Raw genomic sequence first — 24827 nt, forward strand, 5'->3', positions numbered from 1 at the left:
TGCAGTAAGTAGCTCAGAATGACTTTACTCAGGAAATACGACCATGACTCACTGGCTAGGAGTGCCCCACGGCCCAGTTCTTGTAGACCCGTGATAGCTCCTAGAAGATAGGAGGCTGCCGTGGTCAAGAAGGACCAAGCCTTCAAGTCTCAACGGCACCCCCTGTGCTGGAGGTATAAGGCTCAGGGGCCAACTACTGGGTCTTGCAGTCCCCATCGTTGCCGTGGGCTGTCTTTACCTTCTTTAGTTCCTTCTGTAGCTCGGACTCAGCCACCACAACCTCCTTTGGCTTCTGGTACTGTGGATGGAGCCAGGAAGAAGAAAATAATTCAGTCACTGTCCCTTCTCCTTCCGTACACACTTGGGGCCCCTACTCCTTCTGATCCCCTTATTTGCACGAGAAAATTGAGGTCTATGGGATTGAATGATTTGCTCAAGGTCATGTGCCTGAGTAGGAGCAGACCTTGGACCAGAACCCAAGTTCAATTTCCACCGTTTCCCCTTCATCCTCTACCCTCTTCTAGCTGTGAATTATATGGTCAGGCTCCTCCCTGAGCCCCCTCCCTGCTCTCCCCTATGCTGAATTAGAGATGTCTGTTCTCCCACAAGCACACCCTAGGGCTTGGGGCTAGAACTGAGGACTCTTATGGGACGGGAAGTGGGCAGGGAAAGAGGAAGACTCTCCCTGATGCAGTGTCCAAGAAGTCTGGGTGAATCTTACAGAGATGATCAGGGTGCAGTTGGCGTGGGCAAAGCTTAGCAAGGCGTCATCCAGAGGTAGCTGGTGTCTATCTAGGTCAGGAATGGAGAACTTCTTGTAGTACCTGTGGGGACACCGAGAGGCCATTGGGGCACTCGGCAAGGTGACCCCAACAGCTGGGCATCAGGCCCTCTGCTGCCTAGCTTCTACATAGTTCTCCCACACCTTCCACACATGCAGAGAGGGAGAAGACAAGCCAGTTAGAACACCAGTATTTTAGAGCTCAGTGGCCCTGGAAAGCATAGAATGCAAGCCTTATGTCCAGTCCAGTGGCAGAAGAACAGAACCCAGTTACAATTCTGTGATTAGACCAGGGGTTGTAGTGACTCACATCTCAAGAGCTGGGTCTCCCTAAGACAGGCAGAAGCAGCCTGGAACACACAAATAGCTCAAGCAGCTTGGACTCCTCTACACCCAAAGCCTCATGGAGACACCAGAAAAATGGGGCATGTTCTAACAACGGACAGAATAAGGACATTCAGACCTGTCTCCCAAAGCTGGGGCCCTATTGCTACCATTTACATAAGAAGTCCTCTGAAGGCCTCAACTACCTGTTCCTCTTTTGGGGCCTTTCAAGGCCTTGTTAGCCTGGCTCTACTTGTAGGCCAGAGGGAAAAGTATATCTACTAGGAGAAATCTCCTTGAGAGGACAAACCATGTTACTCATCATGGAAGCTGGACCTCTGGACTACTTGGCTGGCCCCAAGTCCCCACTCCTCCATTTTTACACATCACACATGGTCCTTATCATCTCTAGGTGCTGGTTCAGAGATTAATGATGCCTTTTAATTTAAAAAAAAAAAAAAAAAAAAACAGATAGCAACACCCAGTTCGTAATGTGTATAACTAGACTTCGCAGGAAATTTGACCCCCCTTATCAAAAAGAGAACTCGGCTCGGAGAGATGAAATGTGCCTTGTTTCACAGCCAGTTGTCAGTTGGGATGGAAGTCAAGATTAGAGTAAGATTCCTTGTCTTTGGTCTGATGCTTACTACACCAAAGCACAATGAATGGCCTTTTCATCTCTAGCAATATACCAATTTGGCATTTTCCTTGGTGGAAATGTGGCTTAGGATCTGGCCAGGGGCTGCCAGACCTGTCACTTGGGCAAGGCATCACTTTCTGCTGCAGAGGTTGTATGGGCTGTGAAGGGAAACACCTCAGGCAGGTACAAACAGACTCAAGTGAGAGGCCTGGGGAGGATGAGGCTTTTAGTACTTCAGAGGGGCCTGGTCCTTGTGGTGACAGCTACCCTGAGTCCACTTCAAAAGCCCCTATGCCCTGGGGACTCAGAGAGTTGACATCAATGCAGCACTTTTGCCCCCGTCCTCCCTGCCCAAATCCCTCCGTTCAACAGAGACTCTGGGGCCCCTCTCCTCCCAGGTTCCCCACTCCCCACCAAGGTACTGGGACCCATGGCAGGAAAAGAATGTTTACTTAAAGGCTGACAGTTCAAAAGGAGTGGGGGCTGGGGGATCCTAATGGCACTGCAAGTTGCTTTATTTTCCAAAGCTCTGCCCCAGGGAAAGGCGATCCATCTGCCTGCAAACCGGGGATGGAATGCCTGCCTCATCCTCTTCCTAGCCAGCTCAGGCTGAGGGCTCTTCCTGGGGCCTTTGGTCTGGCCAGCAAAGGTGGCAGACACTGATAATAGGGGAGAGTCAAAGGTTAAACAGCAGAGATTAGATGAACACAAAGACTTGTTAGGAAGTGTTAACATCTTCCCTGCAAAGATACACAAAAAGCAGAACCAGGAGGGAAGCAGCCCAGCCGAACCATTCCCCCAGGCTGGGGCAGTGGGACCAGAAAACGAATCCCAGGGCTTGGCCACAACAGCAAGGACAGGATCAGAGGGAACTTAAGGTGCATAGCTTGCACCTGCTTTCCTTGAACTACTCCTACCTCCAGGCAAGAGGAATGAAGGCAGAGCACGTGGAGGCTCAGCTTGGTTTTGAGTCTGTTGTAATGGATTTAGTTTATTGGTTGAGGTTAAACAACTTCTTAGAAGCTCCTGACAGTCAGGCTCAAGGGAGTAGGGAGCATCTGCCTTTTCTCCTCCTGGGGCAGCCCACCCCCTTCTCACCCCCATTCCCCAGACATGGGTTTTTTTTTCCATGATGGGTACTGTACTTGACTTTCTCACCAGCACCTGGACAACAGAGAGACCCACTGTGCTTCTGGAAGAGTCATAACGTTCAGCCTCAGACAGCTGTAGTAGGCAGCAGACATTTATTGGGCATCAACTGTGTCCCAGGCCTTGAGCTGTGAGCTGGGGATTTAAGGATGAAGAAGAGGGCGGGCATGGTGGCTCACGCCTGTAATCCCAGCATTTTCGGAGGCTGAGGTGGAAGGATCACTTGAGGCCAGGAGTTCAAGACCAGCCTGGGCAACATAGCGAGACCCTGTCTCTACAAAAAATTAAAAGAAAAAGATGAAGAAGAAACAAGGCCTCCAGATGCAGTGGCTCACTCCTGTAATCCCAGCTCTTTGGGAGGCCAAGGTGGGCAGATCACTTGAGGCCGGGAGTTCAAGACCAGCCTGGCCAACATGGTGAAACCCTGTCTCTACTAAAATACAAAACTTAGCCAGGTGTGGTGGCAGGCGCCTGTAGTCCCAGCTACTTGGGAGGCTGAGGCAGGAGAATCACTTGAACCCAGGGGGCGGAGGTTGCAGTGAGCAGAGATTGTGCCACTGCACTCCAGCCTGGGTGACAGAGCAAGACTCCATCTCAAAAAAAGAAACAAGGCCATATCCCTGCTGATCATACCTTGTTTTGTTTCTGCTAAAAGTTGAATCCTTACAGCAGGATAGTTCCTTGGCTTCCAGCAGATGCCCCGCTCTCCCCCATTCCTACCTCCCTTCACTGTTCTATCTCAGCCATACAATGAAAGATGATATTTTAAACAATTAATGCTTACTCTGTGCCAGGTTCTAAACACATTTAGTTGTCAAAACAACTCTCTCAGGTTGGTTACTTCTATTATCCACTTTTAAACAAAAGGAAACTGAGGCCCAGAAAAGTTAGATATCTTGCCCAACTCACAAAGCTGGTAAACAGAGAAGCCCGTATTAAAGTGAGAATCCCCCAAATCTCCTGACCCCTCCATGTCTCCACATTCTCACCGCAAAGTAATAGCCCACCATGGTCTAGATTATTTGCATTTGTCCAAGGATGGGGCAGATATTGGGGTGGGAGGTGGGGATGTTCAACCATGAAACAGGTTGTCTCCCCTGGAATCTAAACACTCTGCGGGCCCCCTGGGTACTCTCTCCGACACATCAATGGCCTTGCTTTCTGAATGTCAAAAGTCTTCAAAAGACGTATGTTGAAGTAAAGGCTTGTCGCAGAACTCCTGGCCCTGCCCTGTGACCCTGGACAGGTCACTTAATTTCTGGGCCTCAGTTTCCACATTCCTTCTTCAAATAAAAGAGCTGCACTAGATGAACTTGAAGTCATTGTCAAAGGGCCCAGAACAGGCCAACTCTGTACCCTATCTTCTCCCTGTTCCACAGACAACTCCATTTTGGCTGTTTCAGGAATGACCTACTGCCTCCCTCTCTACACTCTCTACTGTATCCCCTCCCCAATTCCAGCCCTTCTCCAATCCAAAAGGGCACCAGAGGCCAGGCCATCGGAGGGAGAGAGACTCTGGAGGCTGAAGGCAGGAGCAGGGCTGCTGTGGACAATCACTCAGGTCGTGCCTCACATACCTCGGAGGGGGTGCCATGCACACCTGCACACTGCCAGAGGGTCCAGAGAAGCCTCCAACCAGTCCGCCCTTAGAAAAGCAGCAGGCAAATCTTCTTAAACATCAAGGCGCTAGGCAAACTCGGCACCCCCACCCACAGCCACCCCCTGCTAGAGAGTCACAATCACACACACATACTAAAGGCTCTCAGCCCCACCAAAGAGCAGCCTGTTTAATCTAGAGTTTCTTAAACTTATTTGACCACAGAATCCTTTTTTCTAGTGAAGCCTATTAACACCTCCCACAGTGTTAGTATCACCAATGTCAAATCAGCCAAGCTCTCCTCAGATTCCAGTTTCCAAAGAACTGTTGAGGACCTGCTTCAGGCCAGCCATTGTGCTGGCCTGTACATATACGATTTCATCCAATTCCCCAAAATCTGTGAAGTAGCTCTGAGTGTTCTCTGATAGATGAGGAAACCTTGCCTACCTTCTACAGCTAATATGTGACACAGGCCAGATTTAACCCAACAACTTCTCACTCCTGCACCCTGGCTCATTCCACTTACAGCGGCCAACTTCCAGGCTGAGGCTAGGAGCCCTCTTTCTGCACAAACGTTATTATCAGGAATAGATGGTTCAACACTGGGATCCTAGAAGAGCACTTTTTTCCTTCCCTGATTCAGCCCTCACTAATATGTGAGGCCAAGGACATGATACACTAAAATCAATTCCTTCAAGTAAAGTCACCAACCCAGCTCTTCAGAGACAAGGCAAGTATGGGTAAAGAAACTCTGGCTTTGGTCAGTAACCACATTCCAGAATATTAGAACTGGGGCAGGTATGGAACCTCCCGGTGAAGGAAGAGGTCAAGTCAGAGAGAAATGCCATGATGTGGTGGAAAGTGCAGATGCCTGGGCATCAAGAGAGATGGTCACTAACTTTCCTTTCAGCAGGCTGGTTCATCATGCTGACTTTATATATACATTTATATAATCATCTATAACACAAGAATAAAAGTATGGATCCTGCCCACCTCCCGATAGCATGATGATCAGAAAACAGATTTTAAATGTACTGTATCCTTAAAAAGCTAAACACTGTGGAAGGGAGTAGCCACTGAGTTTTTGGCTTCTGGCCAGAGGCCACACTGGTCTGGGTGTGGTGGCTCATGCCTATAATCTCAGCACTTCAAGAGGCCAAGGTAGGAGGATCACTTGAGCCCAGGATTTTGAGAGCAGCTTGGGCAAAATGGAGAGACCCTCAACTCTACAAAAAAAAAATTTTAAACTTAGCCAGGTGGGGTGGTATGCAACCATAGTCCCAGCTTCTCAGGAAGATGAGGCGGGAGGATCCCTTGAGCCCAGGAGTTCAAAGCTGCAGTGAGCTATGATTGTGCAAGAAGTGCACTCTAGCCTGGGCAATAGGGCAAGACTCCATCTCTTCAAACAAAACAAAACAAAACAAAACAAAAAAGAATGTCTATGCAGGCTATAACCCTTGATGAGAAATAAAGCTCTCCCTTCCAAATTAATTTTTTAAAAGGAATAGCCATTGAGTTCTATATAATTAATGGGAGTCAAGGTATAAAACACATTCCTCCAGGTAGAAGGTAAAAATGCCACTAAGTTCAGGAATGATCTGGCTAAGGGTTCAGCAGCCTCTAGGTAACCTCCCAAAGGAGAGACCTAAGAAGGACAGGGATGAGCCAGGCTGGGACACTGGACCAGAGGCTCAGTGTGGGTTCCAAAGTGGGCCCTGAAACACTCCTCTCTCCTCTATGGGAATCCAACCCTCAGCCCTGCCCCTCCAGGGGCATCACTCCCATCCCACCTGGACTCACCCATAATTTCAAAAATATCCAACAACCCCCACTTGCCTTGAGAGCTAGCGTGGGCCTCTAGTCACGGAGCTCCTGGCCAACAGCGCCACCTATGGCTGGATGTGCGCAGGAGATGGGACCCAGAGGATCTGCCCACAGATGAATTTTTTGGTGAGCTAGCTAGCTTCTCTTTCCTCACTCCCTGGTAATCACATTTCTGTCTGATATCTGTATTCGACAGTGACCTCTGGGGGACAAAAAAGAGGCAGCAGCCAGCTTCACAAAGTGCTGGGCTGCAGATTCAAGTGCTATCAGAAGCACTTTTGTTCCCAGTTTGGACCCAAGGCCTCTTCCACCAGGGAATGCTTGCTGAAGCATGGAGTTTGTTTTCCTACAGGCAATTTCTCTGTTGTCTGAAATTGCTAAATTCCACTTTAGGCAGTGACTCCTGTTAATGATGAGAACAATAACGGGAATAAACTGCCTCTTATCTGAGGGCTTCAAAGTGCTTTATAAACACAAACCCTTATTATTATGACTTGATATTTATAGACAAGGCCCACTGCAGGGGCTGCTGGCTGCATTTACAGCAATAATCCTGAAATTAATTCATCCATCTCCACCCTTTCCCCTGTCCTCTTAACCCTGCCAAAGCAATGGGATATGGGGGTCACAAGAGGATAGCAGCACCCAGGGCTGCAATGGGGGAGTCTGGGAGCTACCCTGCTTCCCTGTGGGCCTCGTGGGCCTGAGGGAGATGGAAGGGGAGACTGGCACCACATCACCTGAGGAGATGCACAAGGAGCTGGGTCCCCATTACTGCATGTAAAGCAGGAGATGGGTGGGGGCATCCCCATGAGGCATGTTGAATGGCTTCACAGCTTGCGGACGGGTAACTTGTAAAACCTCCCATCTCAATGCACAAATCTATTTTGTGGGAGTTGGCCCTAGACTGTATTCTCTCTAGCCCAGGTCAAGATTGACTCATTTCAGGGCCATTCCCTTCGGGCCTCACATAGGGCATTTCTCTTCTCCTGTGATCAGTCAGGGCTTCAGAAACCTAAATGAGATCAATGCATTTCCAAAATGGAAATGCACTGTGGCCACCTTCTGTCCTTTCAACCCCTGCAGTTTGCCTCCCCTCTAAGGGACCACAAATGGAAGTTGAGTACCCCTTTTGAAGCATTATGCAAGAGATTTCCAAGCAGCCCAAGCATCTGCCCCACTGTCACTCAGTCTGGGGAGGGATTAGGTTTACTGCTGCCCAGTCTGCTTTAAGCTGCTGTCAAGTACTGCTTTAAAGGACTGTCACTGCCACTTCAGACAGGTGTGCCTTCCAAGCTATGGCTCCCTGCCAGCTCTGACACTGATGTCACCAGGCCACCCTTAACAAGGACTGGATCCAGCCAGGAGACCAAGATCATAATAACCTTTCAGCAGAACCACCTGAGACCACAAGCTAATGGTCGTGTGATTTCCCTCATCATCTCATTCATTCAACAAATATTTACTGAGCTCCTGTCTATGCCAGGTACTATACTAGACACTCATTCAAGTTTCTCTTCCCTGATGGAGCTGATTACATTATTCAGGCTGGTCCTGCAGAGAGGAAGCCCTTCCAATACCTGGAAGCAGAAGGGCTTCCTCTCTGCAGGACCAGCCTGAATAATGATCCTAACCCCAGATCAAACCCCACCTACAGCGTGCTCATACACAAGCACACAGGGTGCCCTCCACGCTACTCACTTCTTGTTGGTTGTTTTGACAATGATGCAGCGCTCCTTCTGGTCCACACAGACACCGTAGACATCCTTAGGATAGGGGAGGTTTCGAATTCGCCACTGGAAACTCTTCTTGGTGTCCTTGCGCATGAAGATAGGCTACAGAAGGCAAATCCAACTCGAGGACTGTTCCTGGGGAAGGGAAGGCTCCACCCTCATCAGAGCTCTACCCCGGGGCATAAGACCCTCAGCTCTTCTCCACTGCTGCCCTCTGACACTACTATTGCTACAACACTCCAGGCCCTAAGCCCCCGCCCTGGGATGATCAAGCCAAAATGTCTGTATTCATTCAAACAAACATTTATAGATTGTTGTGTCCAGGTGGCACACTGGAGGCGAGGAGGTGAACAAGACATGGTCCCTGTCCTCAAGAGCCAGCAGCCCACAGCCCACCCCCACCTCAGCCCGTGCAAGACACCTGGACAGATGGACGTACATTGGCATTGCTTTCCTTGATGAGTTCAGGCCCCAGGTTTCCTGCTCCTAGGGGCGCTGGCTCTCCTACTTCAAGCTGCCACTGGCCCATGGCTCCCAGGGCACTTTTCACACGCCACTTTCTCACTGGGGAGAGAAGCAAGCATCAGGATGAGAGTGAAGAGAGGGTCTCTGCTCTTTTCTGTCGAATCACCGGCACCACACTAGGTAACCAGCACAAGATGAAAGTGGGAGTGTTGGGCCTTTACTCTCGGCTTTAATTTAAGGAGGGACCTCACAACTTCTGAAATTTCAGTAGAGCATTTCAACATTAGACAACCTGCAAAGCGCATCTCATGGGCGCTCAGGCAAAAGGAACTGGAATGAAGCTCTGAGAGGAGCCAAGTGGAGTCAAGAAACCCTCAGGTATGGCTTCAAGCAAAGAGAAGAAGTGAAAATTAGGAAAAGGGTTGTTTCTGGTAATGGAGAAAATCTGGATCCCAAAAAGGAGTTGAGGCACATTTTTTCCCTCAAAAACATGCAGAGGAAAAAAGAAGAGGGTGAAAGCTGTTGGGCAGGTCTGTATCATGATTCAGAAAGTCCGAATATAGAAATTCACTCATTTCAGGTACACCTTGCTTTAAAAAACAAAAACAAAAACAAAAAAACGCCCCAAAGCTGCATTTAAACAAAATTGTAGGCACATGCTATATTTTAAATGCACTGTTTATAAAAGATCTAATGAGAATTTTTTGTAAAAGGGAGTCCTTTTAGAATGCAAATAACCATCTCTATTTTACCTTAACAACCCAGATGCTTGCATAAGATTTTAAGGCGCATATATTATGAAAATTATAAATCAAGAAACTAGTTGAATGGACAGTACCTGAAAACCCCTGCTGAGATTTTCATTTTCAGGAACCATGCAGTCCATCACTGCAGGGGGATCTTTTCTGAGCTGTGACCTCCCATCCTCCAGTTCCTTTCCCTTCCTGCTGCATTTGGAATCTGGGGGCTGCCTGCTATGGTATCCTCCAGCCTGAGGAGCCCAGTTGGTGCTAAAGACCAGCAGCCTCTGTAGCTGTTTAAGGAGCTAAACAACTCAAAAAGTGCATAGTACTCGGTTATAGTTGTTTCTGTTTGTGTCTTCTTCCAGGTAGGAGTTGATAGCCACAGTCAGGTTCTCAGCACTAGGCAGGCCAGCTGTTTACTTTAGACCTTTGGAGCAGCTGTGTCAAATCCAAATGCCCTTAAGTAAGGCACACAACCTGAACACAAAAGTGTGCTGTAAAATTAGAATTTTCCCTTGGATATGTGCTTTTATAAGGTCTGCTGCATTCTGCAGTGTGATTTTATTACCTCTTAGGGCCAAAAATTCTCCCTAGAAACACATTTCCAAGTTTATAATGAAAATTAATAAGGAAGAGTAAAACTTGGAAATATGCTTTATAGGCAACTTTTTTTCCCCCACAAATACTTCTCTCTTAAGTGAATGGACTGTGACCAGGAGTATATCCAAATCTATTCAGTGTTAATACCTCTCTTCACTGGAAGCAGCCTTCTGGGGGCCTCTGTCACAGTCACGAACTCAGAAGTGACAAATGCCTCTGAGCAGCAGCTTATTGTGAAAAGATCCATGTACCCTACTCTATACTACAGGAAAGATCACTCTCAGATTCTTGCTCAGACTAAGTATAAAATGCTGTGTGTAGAATAAGGCAGGAAATTACTTTTTTTCTCAGGCATATTGACAATGGTATGGGGACAGCTCACATTGGACGGCAGTGTCAGAACCACATAAACACTTGGGACCATTTAGTGTAAGGGCAAACAAGCACCCTTAGACTCCAATGGTGCCACTTTATAATAGAACACAACCATCACAGATTTTAAAGGTGGAAGTTCCTTTAGAAAGCATCTACTCCAATGTCTGTACTTTTAAAATGAAAAATAGCATTTCTTCCCTGACTGCTCTCTTTCAACCCCTGCCACTACTCTCCAGGAAACAGAGTATGAAGAATTACTGAGGCTCAAGGAGACAATCTTACAAATGCCACAGCTAAACTCCGGGCCTCGTAACTCCAAATTCAGAATTTGAATTATTAATAAAACTTTATTCTGAAAGTGTTCAATAAGCATATGTAATATTTTGAAAGGTTTCTGTTTTTTTTTTTCAAGTAGCTCAATTAATTTTTTTATATTTGGCCTTTAAAGGGTAAGCTTTGATTATCTGAAAAAGTAAAATATGAAGACTACCTCACTACCTGGGGCTGGAGAAGTGAGGTGCCCCGTTAAGTCATGAGCCTTGCTAAATTGGGTGTCCTAATGCACAATACAGCACCAGGGTGGCCTGGAGGGACGATAACCACCCCAGGATTTTCTGTGCACTCTTTTACTCCAAGAAATTTTGAGTTTTACACAGAAAACTTCCCAAGAAGTACTCAAAGAAGGAAGAAAGTCAGCTGCTGGTTTCCTTACTTCTGACATTAAAAACCACTCAGGGAACTTGACACCTCCGGCTGCTTCACCTTTATTTTTTGTTTAAACATCTTGAGAATTAAATTCTTTGTTAGAATGCAGAAGAAAGTCTCCTTTTCCATTCCCTCTAGAGATAAGACCCAATAAAAGATTTTGGTGAAGTCCTCCTTATTTTTCCCATGCACAAGTGCACATGTGCAAACGCACATGTAAAAATGCACACTTTGTCTTGTCTTTCTTGTCCCTGTCTTTGTTCCTGAACTCAAGGACGGCTCCTGTGGCAACAGAAGACTGTTTCCACCTGCTGTCACTCTGATTTGATTATATGTTAAACCCAAACTGGTGTGTGTGGGGCAGCTTCCCGGGCCGCTGTCATATCTTCCCAGCTGAGCCCCAGCCAGACCCTGGAAAGGAGACTTTCCACCCTGGTGAAGGGTCTGATGGGGAATATATAAAGGTGGTGGTGCCTGGGGGCTTTTTCCTAAGTCAGCAGGAAGCAGGCTGATGTCCCAGACTGCTGAAAGGAGGCCCCATCTTTCAGGTGGGCTGGAAAGTAGACATCCTAAAGGCCTCTTTCCCCAAAGCTCCAAGCCCTGGCCCACTTCCAATGTGGATAATTACATTCCCCTTCCCTAAATACTCCCTGCAGCTTAAACTGGATGCAGGATTCTTCTTTTCTGCCCTAAAACACTGCAACATTGCTATGTGGCTATTAAACAGCTGCCATGTCCCATCCCAGAGGAGGCCGAAGGGAATCGAGTGGGTCATTTATAAAGCCAGTGAAGTGCTTGGGGATGAAAGTGCTCAATATCCTCCAAATGCAGCCTCGGGTGGTTAGGCTGGCGGTCAAATACCAAAGCAGATTAAGTCGGTAATCCGAATGTAATCGCTGGGGGATGGCCTGCCCTTCAGCCTCAGCCCCCTTGGACATGCTGTGTTCTTCTCAGGCTGGTTTGATGTTCCGATCATTGTTATGGGGCCTTCAGTTTTTTCCTCTATGAATACATGCAGCAATCATTGTGGGGGGTGGGAATGAATAGCACTGAGAGGGGAGGAAAAAAAATAGGACACTAACATGCTTATTAACACCAACTGGAGGAACTCTGTCCCAGACTGACGCACACCTATTGGCAATTCTTCGTCTGTAAATTACTTTGAGTTTTTCTAACAGAAAACCGGTTTGGCTAATTTTCAAATTTGTATACTTAGCTAGAAAAATGGAAACTATTCCTATTTATTGCCACAAAAACCATGTCCCTATTTTGCTTCATAGAATGCACAAGCAAAAGCCAGCTCAAGCCCTGGGATTATTTATACTTAAAAATTAATAATGAATAGTATTTTGCCAGGGCAGCTGGGGTGGTGGGCAGGAAGAAGAGTAAGAAAAAGATCTGCTGTTCTAGAGCTGGGCCCAGTGGCTCCAGTGAGGTCCTCCTGTCTGCTCATCAGTCCACACTCAGGCCTTTCTGGGCAAAGAAAAACATAGTAAGAAGAAAAGAAAGTTGGATTTAAGTATTCTCAACTCCCAGCACTATGTTGTTGAGGACTAAAGCCTGGACTCTTAATTGGACAGAACTAGGCTTAAATCCTGGCTTAGAAACTAGCTACATAATTCTCAACAAGGTGCTTAACCTCTTTGAGCTTCCATTTTTTCCAAATGTAAAATGGAGACAAGAGTATCTACCTCATAGGGCTTTAATGAGGATGAGTAAATGAGGTAATTCACATAGAGCACTTAGCATGGTGCCCAGTAAGAGTCATGATATTAATATCATTATTAGGTCAACTTTAGCCAAACAGTGTTCTCCTGTGAACAGTCTTCTCCTCCATTTCCGCTTTTAAGAAAGAGGAGTTTGGAAGCCACGGTCTATTCCCCACCTGCCACCAGGAGAAGTGACAGGTTAATGTGGGATATCGGGGCACATGGTGCTACAAATGAAGAAACCTGGACTTGTTTTTAATTTCAGTTTCATGTCCAAGCACAACAAAGACACCGGGTTTTATTTGTTTGTTTTTACAGCCGCAGCAGCTATAGCTGTTTTATTTGCTCTGTGTGGAGGAGTAGAGAAGTGGCATGGGGGGCTGGGAGTGAGGAGCTGTGGCTAGTCTCTGGCCTGGTTATGGTGGTGGCTAGTCCACGTGACCTCTGCTTTCATAAGTTCTCCCCTGTTAGGCATTCCAAGGCTGTCATCCCCTGGGAGCACTATAAATTACAATGCATTGTGAGGATATTACTACTGTATTGGTTTCCACCGAATCAGTGTCATATGCTAAACACATCAAGATTTTTAATAGCACCAGACTAAACCAATTGGGACTGGAGCCCAAGCAGCTCATAATAAGGAGGGATCAACACTTCACTGTGTGACTGAACATGCGCAGGACAAACATTTTAAGACTGGAGACTGAGGGAATGCAAGCCAGTGTAATCCACGTTGTCGGTTCTAGACATTTATGAGCTGTCAGAAAAAGGGAAAAAGAAATTCCCTCACCAATACTACCTGTCGATCAGGCCCAGGAAGAAATTAAAGCCAAGAATAATGACAGGAAAATAAACCAGCCCGTGATTCCATCATTGGTCTTAGCATTTCAGATGGAACTTAATAAAGAGACCAACTCCCACTGCTGACAGCCTTGGGCCCTGGGTCAAAGAGCCAGCCACCTAGCTCTGGGAAGCTGGTTAATGCTGATGTGCACACCTGGGAACACAGTGGACAAATCGAATAATTCCCAGAAATCTGAGCTGGAGCCGCTACCCATGAGCCTGTTCTTAGAGGAAAGGCGCTGCAGGAATGAAAGTGACCACACTGCTTTTCTGGCGGTGACGACCTACCCACACGAGAACATGCCTCTCGCAAAGGATCTCCTTCATCCCTCCCCGGAAGCGGAGAAGAGGAAACACAAGAAGAAATGCCTGATGCAAAGCCCCAATTCCTACTTCATGGATGTGAAATGCCCAGGATGCTATAAAGTCAACACGGTCTTTAGCCATGCACAAACGGTAGTTTTGTGTGTTGGCTGCTCCACTGTCCTCTGCCAGCCTACAGGAGGAAAAGCAAGGCTTACAGAAGGATGTTCCTTTAGGAGGAAGCAGCACTAAAAGCACTCTGAATCAAGATGAGTGGGAAACCACCTCAATAAACACATTTTGGATATTTAAAAAAAAAAAAAAAAAAAGTGACCACGCTGCAAAATCACTGTTTTGACCCTCTTGGACTGAGATGTTCTTCAAGATGAGGACCATATTTTACAGTGTTGCCTTTGAGGCAAGCTCAGAAGCTCTGCCTCTGATACTCGCTTGCTCCTGGTGTGGCTTCAGAAAACAAACAAACAAACAAACAAATAAAAACAAACAAACAAAAAAAACAAGGAAAAACAAATTGTGGTGAAAGTCTGCCCTTATCCCTCCTAAACATACAAGGCTGACTTCCAATACCACCTCCTCTGTAAAGTTTTTTCCCAACTGTTTCTCTACATCTTAGAATTACTCTCTCATTTGTCTGGGGCGAAGGGTAGGGATGAATTTTACTGGTCAAAAGGACTTGCACTCCACTTTCGGTGCCCAGATTATTCGCAGGAACATTGTTGTCTCGAGGGCTTCAGTCTCTCCCAGCTTCTACATTTGATCTGGGCTCCTGCCTCAAGCCTAAGGCTAGGAGTGGTCACTGTGCTTAGGTCAGCACCAAGTATTCCTAAAGGCCCACTGGGAGCCTCTGTCACTCACCAAGTAGTTCACTCGTCTTCTCGTCATATTCTTCAGCCATTTCCTTGCCATCTGGGAATAAATAGTGCACCTTCCTTCTCCCTGTGCACAAAACAGAGAGCGCCTTACCTCAAAGCCTCCCCTTGCCCTGTCCCTTGCAGATCAAGGGGCCTATCTGGGAAACAGCACCAGCCTTGGGAGTACTGAGGAACCCAGCCAGGGCCTCCCCAAACTCCTTGCCAACCATCACCCACCATTACTTTAAAACATGTCCTGAGACTCTCTCCCTTTCTGAAGCTTTCCTTGAACATGTCTTTGCTGTTTCCTCTACCAGCAACAGCTCCATACTTTTTCCTATCTATGGAACTCTTCTTTGCCCTTCAAAATCCAGCTCAAATGTCACTTCCACTGGGAAGTCTTCCTCCACTATCACCTCCAGCCACCTTGGTAGGATTAATCACGTCCTCATGTGTGCCTCCCTAATGTTTTACTCATATCCATAGTGGAGCGTTTACTACATACCATGATACTTTTAAAAAGCATTTGTCTTCCCGTGAATGACAACATATTTATCTCTCTCTCCCCACTTCCTAAAACCAAGCCTATGTGTTCAGGACATTGAATTAGGTTTCCTGCCAAGCACTCCCTCTAGCCATGCCAGTGCCCTGCCTTCTTCACATCTCCAGGCCATTCCTATCATACAGTAACACAACGCTAAGTCCTCATGCATTTTCTTCATGGCACTTACTTTGGTTATGATTTTACATCTATTTATGTGACTCTCTGATTATTGCCTCTCTTCTACTAGATAGGAGGGTTTCATCCCCATGCTATGGTTTCCTAAAGACCAAGCGTGGCTCCTGGCATATACTAGGAACTGAACTAAATACTGATTGAAAGGATGAATAAACATTGATGCACTATCCACTGAAAGAATAGAAGAAACTAAGGGAGGCCGGGTGCAGTGGCTCACACCTGTAATCCCAGCACTTTGGGAGGCCGAGGCTGGCAGATCACAAGGTCAAGAGTTCAAGACCAGCCTGGCTAACATGGTGAAACCCCATCTCTACTAAAAATACAAATAAGTTAGCTGGGCGTGGTGGCGGGTGCCTGTAGTCCCAGCCACTCAGGAGGCTGAGGCAGGAGAATTGCTTGAACCTGAGAGGCGGAGGTTTCAGTGAGCTGAGATTGCACCACTGCACTCCATCCAGCCTGGGCAACAGAGTGAGACTGTCTTTTAAAAAAAAAAAAAAAGAAGAAGAAGAAAAAGAAACTAAGGGAGTCTCCTAGCCCAATTCCTCTACCCATGGAGCATTTGCTTAAAAGTGGCTATGTAAGGCCGGGCGCGGTGGCTCAAGCCTGTAATCCCAGCACTTTGGGAGGCCGAGACGGGCGGATCACGAGGTCAGGAGATCGAGACCATCCTGGCTAACACGGTGAAACTCCGTCTCTACTAAAAAATACAAAAAACTAGCCGGGCGACGTGGCGGGCGCCTGTAGTCCCAGCTACTCGGGAGGCTGAGGCAGGAGAATGGCGTGAACCCGGGAGGCGGAGCTTGCAGTGAGCTGAGATCCGGCTACTGCACTCCAGCCTGGGCAACAGAGCGAGACTCCACCTCGGGGAAAAAAAAAAAAAAAAAAAGTGGCTATGTAATTTCCCCTTTCTTTTTATAGGCAGAGAAGTAGATACAGGCAGACCCCTCAGTAAAACTAGTAACAGAGCACTAACATCCAGTAGACAAGTACCCTATGTATGCTTAATGAATAAGAGCCCCAAGGTGCCTTTTTCCTGTCCAATTCACTTCTCTGGTATACAGTTCCCTTGAGCCATTCCTAATCGGTATTCTGCGTAAACTCACCCCTAAATTTGCAGGGCCTCTAGCAGAGCCCTAGGTTATACCACCCTTAATCATTTGGATGGCTCACAAGCATTAGAAAGGGCTCTCCTGTCAGGAGCTTGATCCAAGGTACTGCCTGGGAAGAGCTGAGGGGGTCTTGCCTGACCATCTTCTCCCCTTGGCATCTAGCCTTGAGTCCAGACAGGATGCAGTGCTTACGAAATCCACCAGGCATTTCACATGTCTTAACAAATTTAATTCTCACAATAATCCTATGTGTCATTACCTGTATTTCATAGATGAGGAAAACTGAGGGCCTTTTTTTTTTTTTTTTTTTTTTTTTAACAGAGTCTCGCTCTGTCGCCAGGCTGGAATGCAGTGGCACAATCTCAGCTCACTGCAACCTCTGCCTCCTGGGTTTAAGCAATTCTCCTGCCTCAGCCTCCCAAGTAGCTGGGACTACAGGTGCATGCCACCACACCAGTTAATTTTTGTATTTTTAATAGAGAGAGGGTTTCACCATTTTGGCCAGGATGGTTTCAATGTTCTGAACTCGTGATCCACCCACCTCGGCCTCCCAAAGTGCTGGGATTACAGGCGTGAGCCACCACGCCCGGCCAACTGAGGCTTTTTTTTAGAGAGTCTCGCTCTATTGCCGAGGCTGGAGTGCAGTGGTGTGATCTCGGCTCACTGCAACCTCTGCCTCCTGGGCTCAAGTGATCCTCTACCTCAGCCACCACCATGCCCAGCTAATTTTAAAATTTTTTTGTAGAGATGGGGTCTTACTATGTTACCCAGGCTGATCTCAAACTCCTGAGCTCAAGCGATCCTCCTGCCTTGGCCTCTCAAAGTGTTGGGAATACAGGAATGAGCCACCACACGCAGCCCTTAACTTTGTTTAAAGTGGGTTTTCCCAAACAAGTGTTTTTGTTTAAGAGTGTCTGCCTATGTTCCCTAGGCTGGAGTGCAGTGGCTATTCACAGGCATGATTATAGCATACTACAGCCTCAAACTTCTGGCCTCAAGCAATCTTCCTGCCTCAGTTTCCCTAGTAGCTGGGATTACAGGTGCCCAACACAGGTGTTTAGTTTTTATAAAGTCAACTATATATTTTCTTTCTTTGTGGTTACTGCCTTAGAAGTTGCGCTCAGAGTATCCTCCCTTACTCAATGATTATGCGATACTTATCTATACTTTGTTTTAATAGTATATTTATTCTAGAAATAAATGTATATATAAATTATTAAGTATATTAGTATATTTTTGTAAAAGAAAAAATAACTGTGAGTGTAAGCATGGAATAATATAGAAGTTTATGTATAAAAATAATGGGCTGGGCGTGGTGGCTCACGCCTGTAATCTCAGCCCTTTGGGAAGCCAAGGCAGGCCAATCACCTGAGGTCAGGAGTTCAAGACCAGCCTGGTTAACATGGTGAAACCCCGTCTCTACTAAAAATACAAAAAAAATTAGCCAAGCGTGGTGGCGGGCACCTATAATCCCAGCTACTCAGGAGGCTGAGATAGGAGAATCCCTTGAACCCAGGAGGCAAAGGTTGCAGTGAGCTGAGATTGCGCCATTACACTCCAGTTTGGGCAACAAGAGTGAAACTCATCTCAAAAAACAAAACAAAAAAAACACTAAATTATGATTATCTGGGTAGTAATATTATATGTGACTTATTTTATTTTTCATATTTCCACAATGAATTATTTCTTTAAAAAATCAAAAGGACATTGAATTCTCATTATCCAACTCAAGATATCAATAGCCATGATTCTTGGTGGAGGGGAGTAACCCTCCCCCACTCCCATATCCCTCCTACACACCCAGGGGTAAATCTGCAGGTTTGATAAGGCAAACCACATATGCAATACTGAATTGTTTTTCAGTTTGGGGATAGGGTAGAATCTAACATCATTTTGTGATGCTACTAACAAAAGAACTTAACAAAATCCTGGCTGATAAAATATTTGTTTAAACACTACTGTGACCAAAAAGAGTGAAAGCAGGGACTGGAGTGGATCTTTGTATACTCATGTTCAGAGCAGCATTATTCACAATACCCAAAAGTTGGAAGCAACCCAGGTGTCCATTAACAGATGAATGAATCAACAGAATGCAGTATAGACATACAATGGGATATCACTCAGCCTTAAAAAGGAGCAAAACTTTGACACATGCTACAATATCCATACCTCTGTGCCTACCTCTTCCAGGCACAGCCCTTGGTCCTTGCTGTATCTCCCCTAAAAACACGGGGAACATTTAGAGGTTTACTTTACAAATGATATTACAGCCAGAAAGGACCTCAGACATAACAATCGTAGCCCATCCACTTCATTTTACAGATGAGGAAAGTGAGATCCAAACAAGTAAAGGGGCCGACTAGAGAGCCTGTGGTGAATTAATGGCACAGCTGGAAGCATCCAACTGTGGCAACATGGATGAACCTTGAAGCATTACGCTAAGTGAAATATGCCAGTTACAAAAAGATAAATATTGTATGATTCCACTTAGATGAGGTTCTTAGAGCAGTCAAATTCATAGAGACGGAAAGTCAAATGGTGGTTGCCAGGGGATGGGAGGAGGAGGGAATGAGGAGTTGGCGTTTGATGGGTACAGAATTTCACTTGAGCTGAGTGTAGTGGCACATGCCTGTAGTCCCAGCTATTCAAGAGGCTGAGGTGGGAGGATTACATGAGCCTAGGAGTTCAAGGCTGCAGTGAGCTATGATCGTACTACTGTACCCCACAGCCTGGGTGACAGAGCAAGACCCTGTCTCTAAAAAGAAAAAAATTTCCGTTGAGAAAGATTAAAAAGTTCTGAAGATGGTGGTGATAGTTGCACAACAATGTGAATGCACTTAATGCCACAGAACTGTACACTTAAAAATGATTAAAATGCTAAATTCTGTGATGTATTTATTACCACAATAAAAACAGAAAACCACTGTCCTATGAGAAAATGTCCTAAATATTTAGCAAGGCATAAGAAATCTATCACAATATGTCCCAATTTATCTGTAACCTCTCTTCATTTTCCACAACATCCCCTTATTGCTGCTTGAGAAAAGGGACCTTTTTATTCTCCCTTCTATCCTGGCATGTAGCATAGTACCTGACATAGTTACAGGTGGTTTGTTCTGACTGGGTGACTGCTTTAACATTACTAAACGTTTTGTTACTCCCCTAGTAATCAGGCACGTACCTTCACACCTTTACATATGGGCCCTTATATGTGAGTCGTTCTTCCTTGAATAGCTATCCCCTCTTCTTCACTCAGCAAACACCTATTTTAATTTCTTTTCCTGTTTTTTTTTTTTTTTTTTTTTTTTTTTTTGAGACAGGGTCTCGCTGTGTCGCCCAAGCTGGAGTGCAGTGGCATGATCTCGGCTCACTGCTGCGTCTACCTCCCTGGCTCAAGTGGTCCTCTGGCCTCAGCCACAAGGTAGCTGGGACTACGGGGCATGTACCGTGATGCCCGGCTAATTTTTGTCTTTTGTTTGTTTGTTTTTTGTCTGAGACAGAGTCTTACTCACTTGTCACCCAGGCTGGAATGCAGTGGTGCAATCTCAGTGCACTGTAACCTCCGTCTCCCGGGTTCAAGCGATTCTCCTGCCTCAGCTTCCAGAGTAGCTGGAATTACAGGTGCACACCACCATGCTTGGCTAATTTTTTTGCATTTTTAGTAGACATGGGGTTTCATCATCTTGGCTAGGCTGGTCTCGAACTCCTGGCCTCAAAGGATCCGCCCACCTCAGCCTCCCAAAGTGCTGGGATTACAGGCGTGAACCACCACACCCGGCCATAATTTTTGTATTTTTTGAAGAGATGAGGTTTGGCCATGTTGCCCAAGCTGGTCTCGAACTCCTGAGCTCAAACGATCCACCCGCCTCAGCCTCCCAGAGTGCTGGAATTACCGGCGTGAGCCACTGTGCCTGGCCTTATTAATTCTTCAGGACCCAGAAACATCATCACTTCTGTTGGGTCTTCTTCCAAAGACATGTCGCTTACACCTTCACTCTTTCCTATCATTTTATACAAGACTACAAACTCTATTTAACACATCTTATTACTTAAATACATGTTTTTCCCAACCAGTCTAAGTCCTGTGACAACATATCTTTTTCTTTCTGTTCTAGTTTAGAGCTTGGCACATAGTAAAAGCCTCCCTAAATGTTGCACGAACGAGTAAATGATTTTAATTTCCACAAACTCCAGGCTTCCCTGATTGGCCTCTGCCTGTGAATGTGAATCACCAGCTATTATCTTGAAAGTCTCAGGAACTTCAGACACAATTCATCCTGGTTACCCAGTGGGTCCAGAAAGGACCCAAGTGCACAGGGGGCTGACATCGGCCAATCCTAGGGTGAGGAAAAGTTAGATATCCATGCCCCTGTGCCCACTTCTTCCAGGCACAGCCCTTGGTCCTTGCTCTAGCTCCCCTTAAGACACAGAAAACATTTAGAGGTTCACTTAACAAAAATATTACAGCTGGAAAGGACCTCAGAGATAACAACGGTAGTCCATCCACTTAATTTTACAGATGAGGAAAGTGAGGCCCAAACAAGTAAAGGTGCCGACTGGAGAGCCCGTGGTGAATTAATGGCACAGTCGGAACTAGAGCCCAGGCCTCTCTCCTCTCTAAAGTCTAAAACATTCTTGGATTTCAGTTTCCTCTTCTGTAAAACGGGGTGGAAAATTAGCCTCTCAGGACAGTGGTGAGGAGCAAATGAGATAACGAATGTAAAAGAAATTACTATATTAGCAACAGAACTCAGAGCGGGGCGAGATGGTGTAGAGAAATTTAAGGGGTGTCCGGAGACATGTGTTCTGGTCATGTCATCTCTGTGAGCCTCAGTCTCCTCATCCGCAAATGCAGGACCTGGCCCGGCTGACCACCGAGACCCTTCCAGCTCTGCCGACCCAGGCCCTGAGGCCCTTCCCGGAGGGCCGGACCCTGGGGGAAAAAAACGAAGGAGCTCGCGGGGACCCTCGAGTTACCGTCCTGCAGCAGTGCAGTCTTCTGGGCTGTCCGCAGACTCTCCAACCAGCCCGTCACCGCCATCTTTCCTCTGCTAAGCAGCCCGCCCGGCCGCTGCCATGGCAACCGTTCCACTGAAGGTCACTTCCGGCTGACTCGGAAGCTATTCTGGGCATTTGCCCTCCTTCCCCCCTTCGTCCGTTCTCATTGGCTCTCCTGGTAAGTGGCCTACTCCTGCCCACCCTCGGGTGACCAACTTGGCCAGTTGTCGACCGCACCCGGGGACTGACTCTGGCGGTTGGAGAGAGACTCTTGGCGCCGGGGTTGGGCACTCCAACTCTCTACTAGCCCCGAGCTGGGATTCCCTGGCCTGCGCCAGCTGCGTACAGGGCGAGTACACCACACCTGCCCGGGTCTTCACCCCCAGCTGCGAGACTCCTCCATTCCCGGAGGGCTCCCCACACCTGCTGCGGCCGTGCCCCATCTCCCCGCAGCTGCGGCGCTGAGCATCCCCATGTCGAGAGGCTGAGACCAGGGCAGGTGCAGGGCGTTCCCACTCACCCGCGAAAGTCCGCCTCCTCAGGTTTTCCTCTGCAAGTCTGTGTTGGAGGTAGAAAAAGAGTATGTGGAGTTTATGTGCAGGTCCTCCCCAGTCTCCGCTCCATCCCCTAAAGCTCCATTTCCTAGCCCAGCATCCCATTTTGGTAAAGCCCTTCGAAGTGGGCCGCAGCAGGAGGGCTGTGCTGAATCTTTAGAGCAACCCCTTTGAGGAATGGGTATAGTTTCCTGCTCCTCAAAAGTACCCCCGATGGCTCCAGCCTTCCCCTCATTTCCCCTAATACTCCAACTTTGAAAGACTGGGGAGTGTGAAGCTAGGCTAAAAAGCTAGTTTAACGGGGTTTGAAGAGATCCCCCCCAACCTCCCGCTTCCCCAAACTGGGCTGCTACCCCCTACCTCCATAGGCAAAGGGGTTGGAGATCCTTAATTCTGTATTTCCACCTGACAGCAGCCCTGACCAACCCTCCAACAGGCTGGGATGCAGCCGTACTTCAATGGATCCCAGGGGTATCTTGAAGGCGTTTCCCAAACGGAAGAAAATTCATGCTGATGCATCATCAAAAGTACTTGCAAAGATTCCCAGGAAGGAAGAGGGAGAAGAAGCAGAAGGTGAGATGACCCACTCTCAGAACCCTCATGCGCTTGAACCCTCAGCCTTCATGTGCTTCAGCCCTATGTTGTTCATGTCCAGAATCAGATATTGGAGCTGACTCTGCCTGTCCATGGACTGCAGGTCTGTTTGTATCTGCCTTGTACTAAGCTTGGTCCTGGGTCTTGGACAGGCCATTTGCTGTGTTATCTTCTTTTCTACCTGAACACCCCTATCAATTGGAAAAGACTCCCTGGACCCTCAGGGAATGACCAGTATAATTTTTGCCCTGGGGGACTGGGACAGAAACCCCCCTCCATTACCCAGGATTGTTGTTAGTTGTTTTGCAGCCAAATTGATAAATAAATAGCAGAGGCTTTGGAGGCAGGGTTGTCGGGTCTGTCAGAGTGTAAGGGCAAGAAATGTGCATTGTTGAAAGAATAAATGATAAAGGATTCAAAGTATGGAGAGAGGCTGGGCGCGGTGGCTCATGCCTGTAATCCCAGCACTTTGGGAGGCCAAGGCAGGCAGATCACCTGTGCTCAGGAGTTCGAGACCAGCCTGGGCAATGTGGCGAAACCCCGTCTCTACCAAAAATACAAAAAATTAGCCAGGCATGGTGGCACATGCCTGTAATCCCAGCTACTTGGGAGGCTGAGGCATGAGAATCGCTTGAGCCCGGGAGATGGAGGTTGCAGTGAGCCAAGATGACGCCACTGTACTCCAGCCTGGGCAACAGAGTGAGACTGTCTCCAAACAAACGAAAAAAAAGACTGTCTCCAAACAAACAAACTAAAAAAACAAAACAAAAACAAAAACAAAGTAAGAAGGGAGGAGGCATTCATTCAGCAGATATTTACAGGTTACTTACAATGTGCCAGACACTTCTAGGTTGCACCAAGGAACAGGACGTATAAAAATCCTTGTCCCTTACTTTCAAGTACTGGCCTGTGAGAAAATTTGCTGTATATAGAAGGAAACCTGCCTGGATGGAAGACAAATGCTTATTTTCAGGGTAGGGGACTGTGAACACGTCATTCAGATCATGTTAGAAGTTGTATTCAGATCATGTTAGAAGTTGTGGCCAGGGGGTGGCAGATAAAATTAAAAAGTTATGACAGTAGTCATCTGGATGTTCCTTCCCCAGAGTGGCTGAGCTCCCTTCGGGCCCATGTTGTGCGCACTGGCATTGGACGAGCCCGGGCAGAACTCTTTGAGAAGCAGATTGTTCAGCATGGTGGCCAGTTATGCCCTGTCCAGGGCCCAGGTGTCACTCACATTGTGGTGGATGAAGGCATGGACTATGAGCGAGCCCTCCGCCTTCTCAGACTACCCCGGCTGCCCCCGGGTGCTCAGCTGGTGAAGTCAGCCTGGCTGAGCTTGTGCCTTCAGGAGAGGAGGCTGGTGGATGTAGCTGGATTCAGCATCTTCATCCCCAGTAGGTGGGCTGATCCCAGTCTTTTTTTCCAATGTTTTCTAGTAGCATCTTGAGCTCTCTTCTTGAATTATTAAAAATAACTGTCATTAATTTAAAAATTAGCCAGGCATGGTGGTATATGCCTGTAGTCCCAGCTATAAGAGGGTTAGGTGGGAGGATTGATTGAGCCAGGGAGGCTGAGGCTGCAGTGAGCCTTGATCATACCACTGTACTCCAGCCTGGGTGATAGAGCAAGACCCTGTCTCAAGAGAAACTCCAAAAACCTCAAAAAACTCATTTTCTTAATTGGACACACTGGGAAACCAAGTATTTCAGAATACATTAGGACTGGGGACAGAAACAGGGTGAGACCTTTGGTGTCTTAACCTCCCATCACCATCCCCACAGGTACTTGGACCAGTCACAGCCCAGCAAAGCAGAGCAGGATGCTTCTCTTCCTCCTGGCACCCATGAGGCCCTGCTTCAGACAGCGCTTCCTCCTCCTCCTTCTCCCACCAGGCCTGTGTCTCCTCCCCAAAAGACAAAAGAGGCACCAAACACCCAAGCCCAGGTCAGGAGCCTTCCATCCCTCAGAGCTCCCTTCCCCTAGGAAGCAGATCACAGAAACGGGGAGGGCCTGATGACTGTTCAGAAAGTCCCAGTCCCCGGAGAGAGGAGGACCCCATTGTGAAGCCATATAGCTCTTCCCAACACTCATCACTCCTGCATTCATCTAGGCCGTATCTAACACATACCACTGGGGATCCTAGGGGTAGGCACTGCGGTGAGCCAAA

General features: G+C 47.2%; 3 protein-coding genes across 16 annotated transcripts in view; 2 read left to right on the forward strand and 1 right to left on the reverse strand.

Moving 5' to 3' along the window:
- On the reverse strand, positions 1–21624 carry LOC105478370 (deleted in primary ciliary dyskinesia homolog (mouse)). Of its 2 annotated transcripts, XM_011735580.2 has the most exons (6): positions 21489–21624; positions 14668–14748; positions 8488–8612; positions 8017–8150; positions 722–824; positions 1–298 (listed from the first exon to the last, which is right to left on the reverse strand). In XM_011735580.2, the coding sequence occupies exons 1-6, from the start codon at positions 21550–21552 to the stop codon at positions 194–196; spliced, it is 612 nt and encodes a 203-aa protein (XP_011733882.1). In that variant the 5' UTR covers positions 21553–21624; the 3' UTR covers positions 1–193. The 2 variants fall into 2 exon arrangements, with proteins under 2 accessions (XP_011733882.1, XP_070925344.1); XM_071069243.1 differs by lacking the exon at positions 14668–14748 and having other exon boundaries at positions 21489–21580.
- LOC112426038 (small ribosomal subunit protein eS27-like) lies at positions 13612–16826 on the forward strand. Its single transcript, XM_071069244.1, has one exon. The coding sequence runs from the start codon at positions 13627–13629 to the stop codon at positions 14041–14043; it is 417 nt and encodes a 138-aa protein (XP_070925345.1). The 5' UTR covers positions 13612–13626; the 3' UTR covers positions 14044–16826.
- Positions 21571–24827, forward strand: part of LOC105478368 (DNA polymerase lambda) — a 22270-nt gene continuing 19013 nt past the window's right edge. For 8 of the 13 annotated variants that reach the window (XR_011607684.1, XR_003017289.2, XR_003017290.2 and 5 more), the window contains exons 1-4: positions 21698–21858; positions 22476–22636; positions 23764–24058; positions 24442–24604. Coding sequence is in view for 9 of the 13 variants with exons in the window: in XM_024791757.2 (XP_024647525.2) it covers positions 22522–22636; positions 23764–24058; positions 24442–24604 (573 nt within the window). In the remaining 4 variants the exon portion in view is untranslated. The other 5 variants (XM_011735570.3, XM_011735571.3, XM_011735573.2 and 2 more) reach the window with 5 other exon arrangements.

This window comes from Macaca nemestrina, chromosome 9 (genome assembly GCF_043159975.1).
Source record: "Macaca nemestrina isolate mMacNem1 chromosome 9, mMacNem.hap1, whole genome shotgun sequence".
Classification (NCBI taxonomy): domain Eukaryota; kingdom Metazoa; phylum Chordata; class Mammalia; order Primates; family Cercopithecidae; genus Macaca; species Macaca nemestrina.